The sequence below is a fragment of the Girardinichthys multiradiatus genome, chromosome 23, assembly GCF_021462225.1.
Source record: "Girardinichthys multiradiatus isolate DD_20200921_A chromosome 23, DD_fGirMul_XY1, whole genome shotgun sequence".
Lineage (NCBI taxonomy): Eukaryota > Metazoa > Chordata > Actinopteri > Cyprinodontiformes > Goodeidae > Girardinichthys > Girardinichthys multiradiatus.
The window spans coordinates 46388321-46406467 of record NC_061815.1 but is presented as its reverse complement, the minus strand read 5'-3'; the positions used below and the strand labels follow the sequence as shown (position 1 = coordinate 46406467).

General features: G+C 37.7%; 1 protein-coding gene across 3 annotated transcripts in view; it reads right to left on the bottom strand.

The window, feature by feature from the left end:
* fstl5 (follistatin-like 5) overlaps positions 1–18147 on the bottom strand; it is a 286679-nt gene that overhangs the window by 185581 nt on the left and 82951 nt on the right. For all 3 annotated transcript variants that reach the window (XM_047353775.1, XM_047353776.1, XM_047353777.1), the window contains exon 4: positions 5222–5470. In XM_047353775.1, the coding sequence (XP_047209731.1) occupies positions 5222–5470 (249 nt within the window). The remainder of the gene's footprint in view (positions 1–5221; positions 5471–18147) is intronic.

Below are 18147 nucleotides of genomic sequence, written 5' to 3'. Positions count from 1 at the left end.
CTTCCAACAGGACATTGAGTCTAAACCTGCAACATATTCCCATATTAGAATGGTCCAGTTAAAGTCCATACCTAAATCGAATTGAAAATCTGTGACAAGACCTGTTGATGGACACTCTCCATTCACTCTAGCTGAGCTTAAGATCTCTGCAAAGAAGAATGGGCAAAGATTTATTCTCTAGATGTGCAAAGCTGGTACATCTTCTGAAAGACTTGCAGCTGTGACTGAACGTTTCATTTTGTAATTCTACAAATTATAAGCAAAATTTTATTTGTAAAACAAAATATTGAAAATCTTCTTTCACTTATAGATGCATCTTTCTGTAACTCTATATGTTAAAATTCCAATAAAACATTTAAGTGTGCGGTTGTAAGGTGCAAATGTGTAAAGGTTGAAGAAGTCTGAATACTTTTGCAAGGCACTGTACTTTACCATGCTGAAACTGGATAAAATATCCTATGCTCAAAAAAATTTCTTATATTTCTAATTGAATTAAAAGTATATTTGTGCAATTTAACAATTCACATTGTTTTTTAACACATAGAAAACTGAACAAAAATTCTTATTGAAATTGATCAAAAATGCATGACTTCAACCAATTAAAATTAAGTTTGTACTAGTTTTGACAATTTAAGAATTTACCTTACAGAAAAGAAATCACAAAAAGTATTAGTAAATGATCATATTACTGCGGCTTTTGTTTAGCTAACCTATAGAAAATATAGATGAAACTGTGGCAGTCAGCAGAGCATTAGAGCAGGTCATCCATCTGGACCTGACAGTTCATTTAAAAACAGCCTGTGGTTGTAAAACTCAATCAGTTTAAAGCTATTTTAATACACTGGGCATTTTGCAGCTGTTACAAAAGGTATCAATTCATATAACGAACCTCAATTCTTAAAGAGAAAGACTGACATTTCAACATTACAATGTCTTCAAATTGTTGGTTTATTAAAAGGATTCTGCTGAATTCAGTGATATAACAAGGGATATCATTCGAATCAGGTGTGCTGGACCAAGAATACTGTATGTTCAGAACAACCAAGGGAGGACCAGGGCTGTCAAACAGTGGTGCTTCATAATTTATAACCCAGTCGCTATATTGCCATAATGCTGTTGTGTGCCGCTGTGGGCCTGAGTGGGTGTGTAGCTCCTACTAAATATAATTATAAGGATGTAAAACTAATCATTTCAAATGATTGTGTGGTCTTTTTTTTCTCTGTGCATGCCTACATCACAAACAGAGGCACAGACATTTGGATAGAGGAATTTAAAATGCACTCTAAATTAGGGATTCCCCAGTCACCACATTTTTGAATAATCTTAGACTAGCCCGCTACACTGAAATCCAAGTCCCTGCTGTCACCTTACTTTGTACGTTTCATGTATTGTCCACCATAGAAGACATGAGCAAAATCTGGCATTGGAATTTGCAAGCCAGTATTGCCAACACTAGTTTGGACACACTTTAAAACAGAAAACTAGAGCAGTACCGTTGCCACTTGCAAACTCAGCAGTCCGCAGGTCTCTTGAGGCAGTAGTGAAATATCTACATTCATTATCACCAATAAAATGTAATATTCTCGCTGCTTAATGAAAGCTAATCCAGCTAACTCTGAAAGTGAGTATGATAAAGAAACACATTTTATAGAGTTAACAATTACAAGGGATAGCAATATGACACAAACAGTCACAGAGAAGCAGTCTGTGCAACTTAGCAACTTTGTTGCTACATTTGGGAAGTAATAGGACTCCTTGAGTGACTCTTTTTATCAAACCACTAGTGACAAAGCAACCTTTTATGGAGTTACAGGAGAATTTTGAAACTGACATGAAAGCATGCATAATTTGTACCCTTCTTCAGCAGCAGGTGCTGCAGTGGGCCTCTCTTATCCCAACACCCACAGTCAACCCAGTCCTCCCTTACAGCTACAGTCAGAGAAGAAGGTTAGTCCTTCTGTATCTAGACTGCAAATGAATAAAACCTTTAGGAGATTTTTTTTTCTATTCTCTGTTTTTGGTCATTTTAAGACTGTGTGTACTGTATAGTAAAAATGTTATGGGTAGAAAATGTTGTATTTTATCTTGATATTTGCAAGGCTTCTAAATGGCTTAAATATTGACCATACGATTACAAACCGAACTACCACCACCACAGTGTGTGTTTGCAGATACATATCCTGGATATCCTGGATTAAGGACGTTTGGGATTGTGACAATGAAAAAAAAAAATGGCCATAGAGAAGTTAATTTGTAGTTGTAAACACAGTCATCCTAAAAACTTTTTTGTCTCTCTTACAATGTTTTTTCTTTAACAGCAATTAGGTGATGTCATCATGCAGTAAAATTTAACATAGGAAGTAGTTCTAATGCTGAGGAGTTAGCAATCCTGCACAACAGGTGACTGAATTTAATGTTCTGGATGACCAATCCATTATTTTGGTGAAAAACGTTTTTGTTTTCTTTTCTTGTTGTAACTATTACAACCATGGTTCAATTTCAACTGTAAACCTGACTGCTTCTGGATTTATTTATTTTACTTGATGTCTCTACTTAACCTCAGCATATTGCACGCTGGATAAATTGGTCAATTAAAGGCGTGCTGAGCTACATGCCCAACTGTTTCGGGAATTTCATACTGCAGAGCATAAGCAAGAAATCAAGAAGATGCTGAACAGGAAATGCACGAAGAGCGCATGTCAAATTGTTTTTATGCAACAACACATGATATACAAAAATGCATTAGTAATTTCAAGCAGAGACATACAGTTTTAGCAAATGCCTTACTACATTACAAAATTTATTTAATCAATTTAATTGGGTGATTCTTTATAACTAATTTTATTCACTCTCCACAAAATAAAATAATCTGTTATTGAACACCAATAATACAGTAGCCACATATGACAAAAATGTTATGATAAAGAAGATGGATATCTGTATATTTTAATAAGAATTTAACCTGTTGCCTGGGGGACATATAATCAAGTGTCACTTTCTAGGACGTTTTATTTTATTTACTTAAATACAACTAATTTTAAACATTCAAACATTGTTTCATTACCCGTATCTATTCATTTTTGACTTTCATAGTTCCCTTCATAGTTTCAAAGCAGCTATGTGATTTTGAGAAAATCTTTGCTGTCCTATGAAAAGCATTAAACTTTCAAAATGTGGTAATCTATTTTTTCATTTATTTCTAAATGTTTAAACTGGGAAGGCTACAGCAAAGGTTTTAAATCAGCCAAAATGCGATAAAACTGTCCTCTCCCTGGAGTGATCCTCTATTGAATAATTGATTACATATCAGTCACAATGAAAAGAAAATCTGGCAAGACTGAATAAGGAATGAAATGGAGAAGCTGTGTATCTTTTAGTCCTCCATTGGTTCCCGTTGATCTAATATTGATTGCCTGACATTGGTCAAATATCCCATTCTGCATTGTGAATACTGGGTGTAGAAAAGGAGGGAAGCAGTGGTCTGACAGGGCACAAGAAAGGCTGATTACAACTGTCACTCACCAGGGTATCATTGATCTCCAAGCCTTTTTCTGTGATTGAGATGATGCACAGGCTCTGATTGTTAACATTGGCTTTACTTGCAATGGCTTTTTTACAGTCTTAATGTATGCCATGACACCTTCTGGATGAGTTATTGTCCTGGGAAATAAGTTTTTTTCTAAACTGTATTGATATCCTTTAAGTATAAACTAAGGATTTTGTACAAATGTTTGAGTCTGATGTGCTGCTTGCTTTGTTTTGGGAGCCGCAGAATGCTTCATATGAGACAATATATAGATCAAAGAATCATCCCCCGTCTTCTATAAATGTACTTTTCAAAGTTAACAAGTAAACAAGAAAACAAAAAGGAACAAAAAAAACTTGTTACATTATGCATTTGCTCTCTGAGTGTTCTGCTGCTTTTCTCGTTGCCCAGAATGGAACAGCAATGTCAGGAGCTCTTATTTCAATGATGTCTTGGATCACAAGAATGGAGAAGATCCTCATTTCATGGGACTGAGAATAATTGCTGTGTTTATACACAAACTATAGTGGAGAACATTCAGCCTTCTCTAGGGAAATATTAACTATGCAGCACCACAGCCTGCCTCTACTTTTAAACAGAGCAGTGCATTTCAAACTGAGCTGTAAAACTATTTTCATATTGTGTTCTTTAAACTGGGTGTTGCAACATCTATGCTGTGTTAAAGGAGAGTTTGTTTCTGATACCTCATAGAGGTTGTAGATGTGTTGACATTTTTACAACGATTATCAAGAATGCAATTAAACTTAAAAGATCATGATAGATTGGGATGACAATATTCTCAGTAAGGATGCTGCTTTGTGTGGTTCTCCCTTTGTAACAGGAATGGGCTTTAATACAGTTTTCGGGTAAGGTGGACCCAAAACAGCAATGGTGTTGCTTGAAATGCTGTGAATAACCTGACCAAGGAGAAGTTAACCAGTGCCATGACACCCTAGCGTCTGATGACATGAGGCTAACTAATAAAAATAGCTTTGTTCAGCAACAACAGCAACATCTGTCCTGAACAGATGCAGAGAGGAAATATTTGCTTGTTATCCACACATGGAAGTTCTAAATATCTATTTTCACTGTGCCAATAAAATGGCTAAACCTTTAAACTTTTGCAAACCTCCATAATGACAGAAAAAATATAAATTCCAGACAAACTCCAATTTTCATTCATATGCAGCTCTGCCAAAAAAATATTTTCAATGACAAATGCAGTTTATACAGTGGATACAGAGAGCAACCATCGATATTTACTCAAGTTTTCTACAGGAAATAATACATGTAGGAGATGTCTATGAACATTTGGGTGGGTTGGGGTTGACCTTAATCTCGCCTAGAGCACCAAAATGGCAAGAATTGGCTCTGAAATGCTACAATGGCTCTGTTCCATCAATGAACAGCTTTACTAAAAGATGTTTTTTATGTAAACCAGGTGCATTCCAAAGTGATATCCTGGAAAACAATACTTTGCTCAAATAACTGTGATATTAGTTAGTGGAACAGTACCTGATTCCAGGGAGTATTTATTATTTGACCAGAATACTCAAAAACAGCAAAGCACTTAAAATGTACCATAATGTTTTCACTGTAAATTCCAACAAAATTAAATCTCTCATTAATTTCAATGCCCTTACATAGAAAACTCGACTAGATGCTTCATCTAGGAAGAAAGGTCAAATCTCTCACCTTTGTAGAAGCACTCCTCGCTGTGCATGATGGTAATCCTGTGTCCTCTGAGACAGGATGCCCGGTGGAGCTCGCAATGGTTCTGGTACAGCTTTCCATCTGAACCGCACACTGGTTTGTAATGTGGTTTACAATGATCCAAACACTTGCACTCCCCTTGGTCAGTCTCATGGTTTACCACACAATGGCGTCCCAAGCCACAGTACTTATGCTCACATGAACCTGGATAGCTGCTGTGTACAACAAAACCTAGGGAGAACATACAATAAAGGAAAATGAATCCGTTAATGTTTCATGCATTTATGCATCAGCTAGAAAGATAAAAAAAAAACCTTGGATGTAAACTTCTATTTTCAGATGAAAATAATTAAGCAATTCACATTCTCCTTGGTCGTAAAGCTTTATATGCACTGTAATGTTTATTTCTCAACAGACCAAATGTCAGTCAGGTGCATAATGTATGCAAGAAATTCAATCTTATGCATGAAAAATGTGCAAAAACAGTATTATTTGGACATTCAAATGCACCCCTGAAATGACTTATTTATTTTATAAACCTAAATAACATTTACTTGCAGAGAAAACAACCTCCAGTAAATGGTTTTTACTTCAGTGGCTCAGATTGTGCATTTAGGAAAGTTTTTGGTGATTTAATTAGTGTTCCAAAGTCTTTTACAGGTGATTCAAGTAGGAATAATACATTTTCATTGTTCACATGCTAACAAAGAAAAGAGAAAAAAGTCCTATGCAAAGGTGATAAATTAAGTCTTCAACTTTTTCAGACATGACCTTGCACCTAAAAGCATTTTTTCTGGTATATTCAAAGCGCTTTGTTGGAATGAAAGGTGCCAGGTAATCAAATGAATACAGACGCAACATTTTTATCTCTCCATTAATTGTCAATAGACAATATATATATACAAAAAATAATTAAAGCTTTCAAGGGTTGCGGCTTTCTATAATAATCAACTAACCAATACACTTCCTGCATAGAATAAGCCAGAATCCAAATTCAAAATAGTGGCAGCCTTTAATGCATGACTAGATGGATAATGTAAAAAATTAAATGGTGGGGAAAGCAATTATTAACAAATGGAAAGTATTGGAAAATAAAAAAATGGGGCATAGTGGTTATCTATTTTTCAATTAAAGGCCTCAGTTTAAAAGTTTATTTGAAAGGAGTGGATGTGTAGACTGTGGAAAAAGGTATGCTAGGAGTGGTAAAAAGATGCCAGCAGGCATGCCAAACAAAACACTGTAGCATACTTTCTGCTAATCCATTCAAGTTTATGAATCAACTCAAACATTGCTGTTAAAGCACAGTCTGTGAGGAACAAATTAGCACTTTTCAGATGGTCTGTTACAAGTAGGTACAGGCACCACCTAAAAAATAACTATTGAAAGTACTAGTTATTGCCACTATTTGACAAAGGAGTATAAAATGGAAAGTATCATTGAATCAAGCTAAAAATTAAAGATACACGCTAAAGGGGTTTCTTTTAAGCCCACCTCTAATACCAGAAATGCAACCGTACTGGTTTACAGATCCAAGAACGTTTTGCAATGGGACCAAAAGGGTTTGGATATTGTTTGAGGCAAAAACAAAAACTTTCAGATCCAAAATTCTGAAATGGCTTTTGGTAAAAAAAAAATGGTGAAAAGCAATATTTTATTCAGATAATGAAAAGGAATTGCTGAAATTAAACAGTGAATAGTGCAAGGTGATCCATTGACATATGCCTTTTGAATATGCTTTTACAGCAACATAGAATTCGTATAACTTTGAACTTGATACTTCAAGAAACCATACTTTTAAAGCTCTGGCAACAGTCTTTTTTTGCAGGGTTTTTGCTCCGACTTATTATATAATCTAATGGTTTAACTTGAACAAAGACACTAGTTTTATAGTAAATACTGCAATGTTAGAGTTAGCTTGCATTTCTGAGTTATATTCCTGCTTCATGATGTCCTCCTCAGGTCAAAGTCTTTGAAGTGATATTTAAAAAGCAGGAACATACACATGTAAACAATCAAAGCTCTTCATTGCATCTTACAAGCAGTTGAAACAGAAAATAGCCATTAAAAGATGCGAGAGCTCACCTTGTCAAAAAGTTGAGACATAGAAGAATAGAAACCAGATAAGTAGAGCAAAAAAATTCAGGTATGGTAAAGCTGTAACTGTCAATAGAATATTTACATTTCAGGTACTTTTTCTGAGGATTTTATTCTGCTTTGGTCTGACTTCTGATCTGTAGAAACACTAACAAGTCTTGACAGGCCACAGTTTAGTTCACACACAGTAAACCAGCTTTTCACACAGTTCTTTTGACTATCCCTCAAAGGGTGGAGGGATTTGTTGCGGACAGAGATGGAAAAGAAAGAAAATAAAAAAATAAAAAATGCCGTTAGGTTTCACTGTTACAGTATGATCAAAATGCTACAGGGGGGGGGGGGGGATAACATTTCAGGGACACTGAATACTATAGAAAAAGCATTGCAGAATTCTTGAAGTTTCAGATTGCCGGTTATTTGTTTATTAGGTGAACAAGAATAAAATAATTTCAAATTGTCGACCATAATCCCACGATGATGATTTGAAGTTCTAACAACTAAGTGTAGAGCACTATAGAAAATACATAATGAACTCAAGACTTCATGAAACTGTCAAATTGTGTTTCTAATGAAGACAACATACATAAAATAACACCATGGGCAAATTCGAGAGAGCAGCATGTGTGTGTTTTTGTCTAGAAAAGAATAATTGGGTTGGATACGAGCCCAGATGCACAAGATTTGAGAGTACATCTGTGTCCGAATTATGACTTGATGCATTTAGCCTGTCTGACTCTGGATAAGCTTAGAAATGCTGGCATAAATTGTGTTGTATTACTTTGAACTCCACAGGGATGGCTCCAAGCAGTGGCTAAAGGGAGACCACTAAAAATCTTGGGATGGAACATCAAAACCTAAAACCACAACAGAGTGGGGAGTTTGATTGGGAGTGTTGTACACTGTCAGTGTCATGCGTAAATATGATTAGGAGTGGGGCTCACATTTCAAGGAACTTTGTCCTGAATGATGCCATTTTATCCATTAAGGGAGCACCCCTCGTTGCTCTATTTGGGGGTAAACAAAAAAGTTACACTTTTTTTTTTTTTTAAAAAAGGAGCCAACTTCAGTTTCATGCAAAGTAGCCACAATCGTTCTCTTAAGGTACGCGCTGAGTCATTCCTGATTGTGTGTTCATGTTTGCGTGCTCCAGCAAGTTCAGCTGTATCACACATGCAGCCCATTTTTGCCCTCTTTATGAGTAGACATTGCTTTAAACTTTACTCAACTTTAGCTTCACTTTATATGTAAGAATATTGACAAAAGGCTGAAGCTCTCAACTTCAAAACCCAAGTTCTTTTCACCCAGATGTTAATATTTGTAGGTGGGAGATACAGAAAAGCGCAGACAATCATTCTGCTAAGAAACCTGAATAATAGTAAATTTATATGATTGAAGATATTGTCAGCTAATATATCTTAACATAGGATTGTAAAGAGGAACATCATAGTGTTTTAACTCTTATGACCAAAATTATATAAAAATCTGAATTTTAGAGAGTTTTTGCCTCCTTTTCCAAGACATCGACTTTCACTATCTGGAATTTCTTTAAAAATGTTATGTTATTTTGACTGCAATACACAAAGACACACAACCACACCCACTATGAAAGCATTACAATTTGGAATTAAAAGCAGTTTTGGGTGGTTCTGCCAATATATAAACTGTTTATGTGAGTAAAGTCAACAAGAGTGAGTTAAACAAATGTTCAACAACAGCATAATCCATACCCTAATTTTGAAATTCATGACCTAAAAAATAGGTGGTGAGCTATGAACATGATTTGAATCAGTTTAACCAAATGTTTTTTAAAATACAACCACACATTCAGTCAGCTGTCAAAAGAAAACGCTTGAAAAATACTTTTGTAAAACAGAACAAAAAAAAAAAAGGTTGTATTTTGAGAGCCTTTTATTTGGAATATAAAGTGCTGAGAAAAACTGGAGCTTGAATTTTCCAGTTGGATAGTAGGGTAAACAATGTCATTTAAAGAGTCTCATTCACATTGCTAACATCTCCCCAAACATAGCCATGCCTTATCCTCCAGCAATCAGAGAGGATTTATACAAGATACAAGTGTGAACGCTGTGACCTGATTTGAGTCAGTCAATTTGCTAGTTTATTAATTCCCCGTGGTGCCATGGCGTAATGATTATTCAGTATATTTGTGTTGCACAGCCAGGCATCCTTTGCCACCAGCAGGGTCAGGGAAGGGTGCAGTCATTTGTTGTCAGCATGCACATCCAGCTGTCTGCTCAGCTGACACCAGCTACAAATGAGGAATCATGGACAGCCAGTCATTTACTGCTCAACATATTTTTCAAATTACAGACATTTCTTTATGTATTAAGGTTTTAGAGAGATAGCTTTGCCAGGGCACAGACAAGAACAAATGAAGGGTACTTTAAAATATACTGAAATAAAAGCAGTACAAATGTAGATTTTATATTTGGATTTCCCTTAATTTTATCCAGATTACAATGTAGTTTGGAATCTACATTGAGATTTTGGAGGCTTCTGAAATCTCTGTACCTTTTGTTATGCAAGTTATTTGGGAACATTTATAGTGTCTAGTTTGCGGGGATGGCTGTTGAAAAGAGCTGTTCATGTCATTTAAACATAGGGTGAGAAGAATGAAAAGAACTACTTAAAATAGCATGGCTGGTTAAAGACTGAATATCACAGCCCCTGCCCACAGTGATATACACATAAGCACTGTAAATTTTACAACATGCTTAAAACAGTGTAGAAAGAAATGAAATATAATAGCTCACAATCACATTCCTGCCCCTCAAGCTTTACCTTTTGTGAAATGACAACCACAAACAGCAATGTATTATACTGGCATAATATGTGACTGAAATCTAAAATTTATGAACTGCAAGGAAAATGCATACCTTTCGACAATTTAAAGAGTTAAATATTTGCTTATTGCTCTTCGCAAAATTGTTGCAAAAGTTCAAGGTCTTTATTGACATTTGCATGTACACCTGTAAACTAAATCTGTGCCTCAGGGGCAACAGCATGCATAAACAAAGGGGCGGTGGGCGAGCACAGGATAACAGGCAACAGTTGGCCAACAGCAGCAGGAATGCAATATACATGCCTGGGGTCTTTCTGCATGGAGTTTGCATGTTCTCCCCGTGCATGCGTGGGTTCTCACCAGGTACTCCGGCTTCCTCCCACGGTCCAAAAACATGCCTGTTAGGTTAATTGGTAACTCTATATTGCCCTTAAGTGTATGAATGAGTGTGTGTATGGTTGTATGTGTGTTGCCCTGCAATGGACTGGCGACCTGTCCAGGGTGTACCCTGCTTTTCGCCCATAGACTGCTGGAGATAGGCACCAGCTCCCCGTGACCACTATGGAATAAGCGGTAGAAAATGACTGACTATATATATATATATATATATATATATATATATATAGAGCATCTGACAAAGATGGGTCTTGAGGGCACTCAGCATTGTTTCATTGTGCCAACTGGTGGTCCTTATGCCCCTTCCACATGGCCATTTGGTGGAGGTAGAAACCTCTTTGAAGACCCACCAATCTGTCTGCTCAAAGTCCCACAGTGCAAGAACAGGTGTGCTGGGCCACACAGTGATTGACTTCCATGTTGGCCTGTCAGGCCTATCAGCAGAAGCAAATAGGCAGGGACCAAATATGGAAAGATTCTGTTAATTTCAATTAAAACTCAAAACATAGCAAAGGGAGAGAAAAAAGTTGGACCCTTGCCCAGCTGTCTCAACCTTCAGGTCTTTATTTACTTTTTAATTAATCTGAAAAAAAAAAACATAACCTTGTTGCATGGACATGACTCATTGGTGTCATTTTAGCAAATGTTTGAGAAACTAGAAGAAGGCATTTGTTTTGTTTTAGCACTGAAGCATTACAAATGTCAATCCTTGCCAAGAAGGATATAAATGAATAAATATAAGTCAACTCAGGTTTATTTATATGTACATACGTAAAAAAAACATTACAATGATACAGAAAATCAAACAACAGAGGTAATTAAAAAAATAAAGAAAATAGAATGATGGATAAGAAAATGAAAGTAAAATTGGAGTGAAAACTTAACTAATAATGTTTAGATGTCCTAGTCAAAGGCCACTCTAAACAAATACGATTTTAATCTTGATTTAAAGCAACTTAGGGTTTCAGCACCTTTACAGTTTTCTGGGAGTTTATTCCAGATCAGTGGAGCATAAGAACTAAAAGCTGCTTCTCCATGTTCGGTTCTGGTTCTGGGTATGCAGAGTAGATTTGAGCAAGAAGACCTGAGAGGTCAATACACTGACAACAAGTCTGTAATGTATTTTGGTGCTAAGCCATTCAGTAATTTATAGACTAACAGAAATATTTTAAAGTCTATTTTCTGAGCTACAGGGAGCCAGTGTAGGGACTTTAGAACCGGGCTGATGTGCTCCACTTTCTTAGTTCTAGTGAGGGCAGCAGCGTTCTGGATCAACTGCAGCTGTATGATCGACTTTTTAGGCAGACCTGTGAAGACACTGTTGCAGTAATCAATTCTACTAAGCATGACCGCATAAATTAGTTTTTCAAGGTCCTGCTGAGACATTAGTCCTTTAATCCTGGAGATGTTCTTTAGGTGATAGAAGGCTGACCTTGTTACTGTCTTTATGTGCCTCTGAAGTTTCAGATCTGAGTCCATCACTAAACCTAGGTTTTGGGCCTTATTGGTGGTTTCTAGCTGTATTAACTGAAGCTGTGTGCTAACTTTTAAACGCTCTTCCTTTGGTCCAAAGATTATTATTTCCGTTTTGTTTTGATTCAGCTGAAGAAAATGTTGGCCCATCCATGCATTGATTTCTTCTAAGCATTTACCCAGCGCTTGAATGTGTTCAGTCACCTGGTGACATCGCAACGTATAGCCGTGTGTCGTCTGCATAGTTATGATAACTTACAGGTCCTTCTCAAAATATTAGCATATTGTGATAAAGTTCATTATTTTCCATAATGTCATGATGAAAATTTAACATTCATATATTTTAGATTCATTGCACACTAACTGAAATATTTCAGGCCTTTTATTGTCTTAATACGGATGATTGTGGCATACAGGTCATGAAACCCAAAAGTCCTATCTCACAAAATTAGCATATCATTAAAAGGGTCTCTAAACGAGCTATGAACCTAATCATCTGAATCAACGAGTTAACTCTAAACACCTGCAAAAGATTCCTGAGGCCTTTAAAACTCCCAGCCTGGTTCAACACTCAAAACCCCGACCTGACTGCTGTCCAGAAGGCCACTATTGACACCCTCAAGCAAGAGGGTAAGACACAGAAAGAAATTTCTGAATGAATAGGCTGTTCCCAGAGTGCTGTATCAAGGCACCTCAGTGGGAAGTCTGTGGGAAGGAAAAAGTGTGGCAGAAAACGCTGCACAACGAGAAGAGGTGACCGGACCCTGAGGAAGATTGTGGAGAAGGGCCGATTCCAGACCTTGGGGGACCTGCGGAAGCAGTGGACTGAGTCTGGAGTAGAAACATCCAGAGCCACCGTGCACAGGCGTGTGCAGGAAATGGGCTACAGGTGCCGCATTCCCCAGGTCAAGCCACTTTTGAACCAGAAACAGCGGCAGAAGCGCCTGAGCTGGGCTACAGAGAAGCAGCACTGGACTGTTGCTCAGTGGTCCAAAGTACTTTTTTCGGATGAAAGCAAATTCTGCATGTCATTCGGAAATCAAGGTGCCAGAGTCTGGAGGAAGACTGGGGAGAAGGAAATGCCAAAATGCCAGAAGTCCAGTGTCAAGTACCCACATTCAGTGATGGTCTGGGGTGCCGTGTCAGCTGCTGGTGTTGGTCCACTGTGTTTTATCAAGGGCAGGGTCAATGCAGCTAGCTATCAGGAGATTTTGGAGCACTTCATGCTTCCATCTGCTGAAAAGCTTTATGGAGATGAAGATTTCATTTTTCAGCACGACCTGGCACCTGCTCACAGTGCCAAAACCACTGGTAAATGGTTTACTGACCATGGTATCACTGTGCTCAATTGGCCTGCCAACTCTCCTGACCTGAACCCCATAGAGAATCTGTGGGATATTGTGAAGAGAACGTTGAGAGACTCAAGACCCAACACTCTGGATGAGCTAAAGGCCGCTATAGAAGCATCCTGGGCCTCCATAAGACCTCAGCAGTGCCACAGGCTGATTGCCTCCATGCCACGCTGCATTGAAGCAGTCATTCTGCCAAAGGATTCCCGACCAAGTATTGAGTGCATAACTGTACATGATTATTTGAAGGTTGACGTTTTTTGTATTAAAAACACTTTTCTTTTATTGGTCGGATGAAATATGCTAATTTTGTGAGATAGGAATTTTGGGTTTTCATGAGCTGTATGCCACAATCATCCGTATTAAGACAATAAAAGACCTGAAATATTTCAGTTAGTGTGCAATGAATCTAAAATATATGAATGTTAAATTTTCATCATTACATTATGGAAAATAATGAACCTTATCACAATATGCTAATATTTTGAGAAGGACCTGTATGTTGTTGTTTATTAAAATCTAAGTTAGGGGGAGGATGTAGATATTGAATAGGAAGGGCCCTAAGACGGACCCTTGGGGAACGCCACGTGATTTTTGTGGTCTCTGATGTCAAGTTACCTACTGACACAAAAAAAGTCCCTGTCCTTCAAGTAGGATTTAAACCAATTGAGTGTTGTACCAGAAAGGCCGACCCAGTTTTCCAGGTGTTCTCATAAAATGGAGTGATCAACCGTGTCGAATGCTGCACTAAGGTCCAATAATACCAGCACTGTGGTTCTTCCACAGTCTGCATTTATACGGATGTCATTGAACACCTTGACAAGAGCAGTCTCTGTACTGTGGTGAGCACAGACGCCTGACTGGAAGACATCGAAGCGGTTGGTCGTTGTTAGGAAGTTGTTTAACTGCTGAAACACAGGTTTTTCAATAACCTTACTGATGAAGGGGAGGTTTGATATAGGCCTGTATTTCTGTAGTAGCAACTGGTCCAAGTTGCTCTTTTTCAATAGAGGTTTGATAATTGCTGTTTTTAGTGCCTGGGGGAAAACACCTGACAAAAGGGATGTGTTTATTATTTGTTTAAATCAGATGTTATTACAGGCAAAGCTTTCTTAAGGCAAGCTGTGGGTAAAAGATCGAGACAGCAGGAAGAAGAGTTTAGTTGCTGTACGATTTTGTAGTTTATTTGGTGAAATTAGGAAATTTTGTCAAAATCAGTTCTAGTTGGAGACAACTTTGGGACTGGAGTTGATGTGGATGTGCTGACTGCCTCTCTGATCTTTTGGGTTTTTAAGTGAAGAGGTCAGCAAAGTCATTGCAGGCCCTGGTAGAGTGGAGTTCAGATGCTACAGTTACAGGAGGGTTTGTTAACCTGTCGGACGTGGCAAATAATGCACCAGCATTGTTAATGTTTTTGCTGATGATCTCAGAAAAGAAAGATTCCCTCGCATTTTTCCGTTGTAGGTTATATCTGTATAGTCTCTCTTTATAGATAATATAGTGAACTTGGAGTCCAGTCTTTCGCCACCTGCGTTCAGCTTTTAGACACTCCTTTTTTTCACTTCTGACTGGTGGAGCACTTCTCCATGGAGATATTTTATTCCCAGAAACGACTTTCACTTTAATTGGAGCAATTGAATCAATGATGTCCGAGATTTTAGAATGAAAGTTATCTACCAGCTCATCTACAGTGTTACAGGGCAAAGTGGAGGTAGAAAAGTAAATCTGGTTAAAGGTTTCAGCAGCACCGTCCTTAAAGATGCGTTTTCTTATCATGTCTCTTTGGCAAACTGAGTCATTGCAGATGATGCTTTCAAAAATAACAGAAAAGTAGTCAGATAGGGCAACATCAGTTACAGACACCTTGGAAATCTTTAGAGCCTTAGTGATGATCAAGTCCAAAATATGTCCCTGTTTGTGCGTTTGCTGTTTAGCATGTTGAATCAAACCAACATTTCTAAGAGAGTCACATAGATCTATTGCACTTCTGTCTTCAGGATTGTCCATGTGAATGTTGAAGTCTCCCACAATAATTAAACAGTCATAATCAACAAATATCACAGATAAGAGCTCATTAAAATCACTGATAAAGTTTGTTTTGGACTTAGGTGCCTGTAAATATTCAAGAACATTGTTCGGACCAGGCTCTTTACCTGGAGAGCCAAATATTCTAAAGAGTCAAATTTGTCCAGAAATACGTTTTTACTCTCTAATAAATCTTTAAACAAAGTGGCCCCTCCACCTTTTCTTTGTTGTCTGCTCTCACAAAGAAAACTGTAGTTTGGAGGCGTCGCCTCTATCAAAATGGGAGCTTCATTAAATTCATGTAACCATGTTTCTGTTAAAAACATAACATCAAGATCGTGGTCAGTAATGAAGTCATTGATTAAAAGTGATTTTCCTGACAGAGATCTAATGTTCAATTAAGCCAGTTTATATAACTTAGTTGCTGATATTAACTCTGTGTCTGGTTGTACCCGACAGTTTATGGCTTTTGTTGATTGTTTATTACTGTCTCTTATCCTTTTTGCTTTGTTCTTTCTGTCACGTATAAGCACAGAGATTTTACAACTATCTCCTATTAGGGGCCCAAGTTTTACCTGGACATGATCATTTCTGATGGAGTTACCACTGGGGCCCAGACTGTATCACAGAGAAGGTCCTGATTAGGAGGAGATAGATTAGGAGGTGGTGGGGCTCTGCGGCATTTGGAAGATGTTGGTTCAGTAGCAGGGCCTCGGCCACGGGGGTGTTGAATGGAGAAGATGTTTAACGGGGAGGGTCGGTCTGGATCTGTGGGGAGGGGGGTATAACGGGGGTGTCCACCGCTCCTGCGGATTTCGACAGGCCTTTTGTGTGACCTTTTGTGATGACCTCTCTTTCTCAGCCAATTGGCCGGTTGTTTCTGCTGGAGCTGTTGGTGGCAGCGTTATCACTGTTGTAGATATTCGCTGTTCTCTGCTGAAGGGGTCTGTATCTCAGTGTTCTGTTTGCCGGCTGAGTCGTTGTGCTTACTGTCACTGTTTAGGCTCACAGGCAGAGTTGTATCATCGCTGTACCCCATATTCACCTCCACATTCACTTCTAGTCGATGGATTTTCCTCTCCAAAACAGCCAATTTCTGTAAACGTTTGTCAAAGTTGTCTGTGGTGAAAGGAGACAACTTGTGCTGATTAGCTGGTGTCAACTTGTCCTTCTTTCAGGTTCGATTATATAAAAACATCCAAATCCTTTAGGAAAAAAACCTAATAATAATAATCCTTGGGAGTCGCTTGTAAGAAGTAGTTTTAGTTCAATATTTCCATAATTTTGGCTAAGAGATAAAAAGTTACTGGTCATATAAATCGCTTGGACACAGAGAATGTAATAACTTCAGCAGAGTTGTAACCTCATTCAGTGTCACCTGAGCTTTAAATTGAAGAACAGTTTGTAGTATAGGGAGGTGAAAACTAGAATGACTCCTTAACAACACACTGCAGAACATCATTTTCTATTTCCTAAAAACGACAAGACAGGTACGATGGGATGATGCCTAAAATAGTTTTTTTATAAACAAACACTAATGACTGCGACGACGGACACACCCAGTTAACTTTAGCATACAGTGTACACTGATGTGTAAGAGGGTCAGAGTTAGTAATGAATCTCAGAGACCCAAAGTACAAATCCAGAGACAGTAAACAGAAGCAGTCATATCAAGCACATTACCATAGTCAATTATAGTTAAAAGTTGTTCCCACCAATTTCTGTTTTATGGTAAAATATTTTATTCAAAAAGTCAAGTGATTATCAATTAAAAATCCTAGATGTTTAAAAGTAACTACATAATTTACTGACCATTTCTCGTTTGAGATTTTTTGGAAAGCACCGGTCTTGCAGATCTTGAAGTGGTGAAAAACATGCATTTTGTTTAATCTGCATTTAGGATAAGCTGCAAATAGCAAAGCTGTTCTGGTGCCATATTCATAGAAATGAAAAGTTGAATTTGGAATTTCCAGTCCAAGAACATTGATGTAAGTGTTGAATAATTATTGACCTGCTACAGAACCTCAAGGGACACTCTCTGTAAGCAAAGAACGTCAGGGTTTTGACAATGTTGGAGCGAATCATCCCTTGATGCATGTATAATGTAAAGTACTTACAGAGATGTACTTGTGTATAACTGATGTACTATAACATGGCCAGCATATGTAGATATTTAAAGATGCATGTAGAGTTTACCATCATTTTGAAATAATCTTTTTAAAGACATGTACTATGTGAAGCCTTATACGATGCATCCTGATAGTTTTCAGTCTAAATCTAAATGCCCACATCCACTTTGTCAATATTGCCTGATGGTTTGTGACATCTTTTCGACCAGTTTCTTTTTCTGTCATGCATTTTTCCTATCCTTCACTAAACAGAGACTGTTGGACTTGCACTTGTCTGATCTTTTCCATCACAACTACTCTGAGTCTTCAGAGAGAGCAGAGTATAGTAAACAACACTTAAGGGCTCTGGTTTCACTTGGTCCACCAAGTTAAAGTGGCTGTCAAATAAGAAATGGACCTAAAGACCAGAACCAACAACTAAAATAATACTGCATGTAAACAAAGTCATTTTCTCACAGTTGCTGACTCTTCACGTTTAGGTTTTATGAGCTAGTTTCTTTAAACAGTTATTCAATATGTTACATTGAGGATCTGCTGATGTGAAGCCTCTTCAGTAGCTGCAACAACATTTTAATTTGACCTGTAAAGAGCAAATATTATGTATTTTGGGTCCAAGGTTTGCAATCATTTAGTCATGCATCA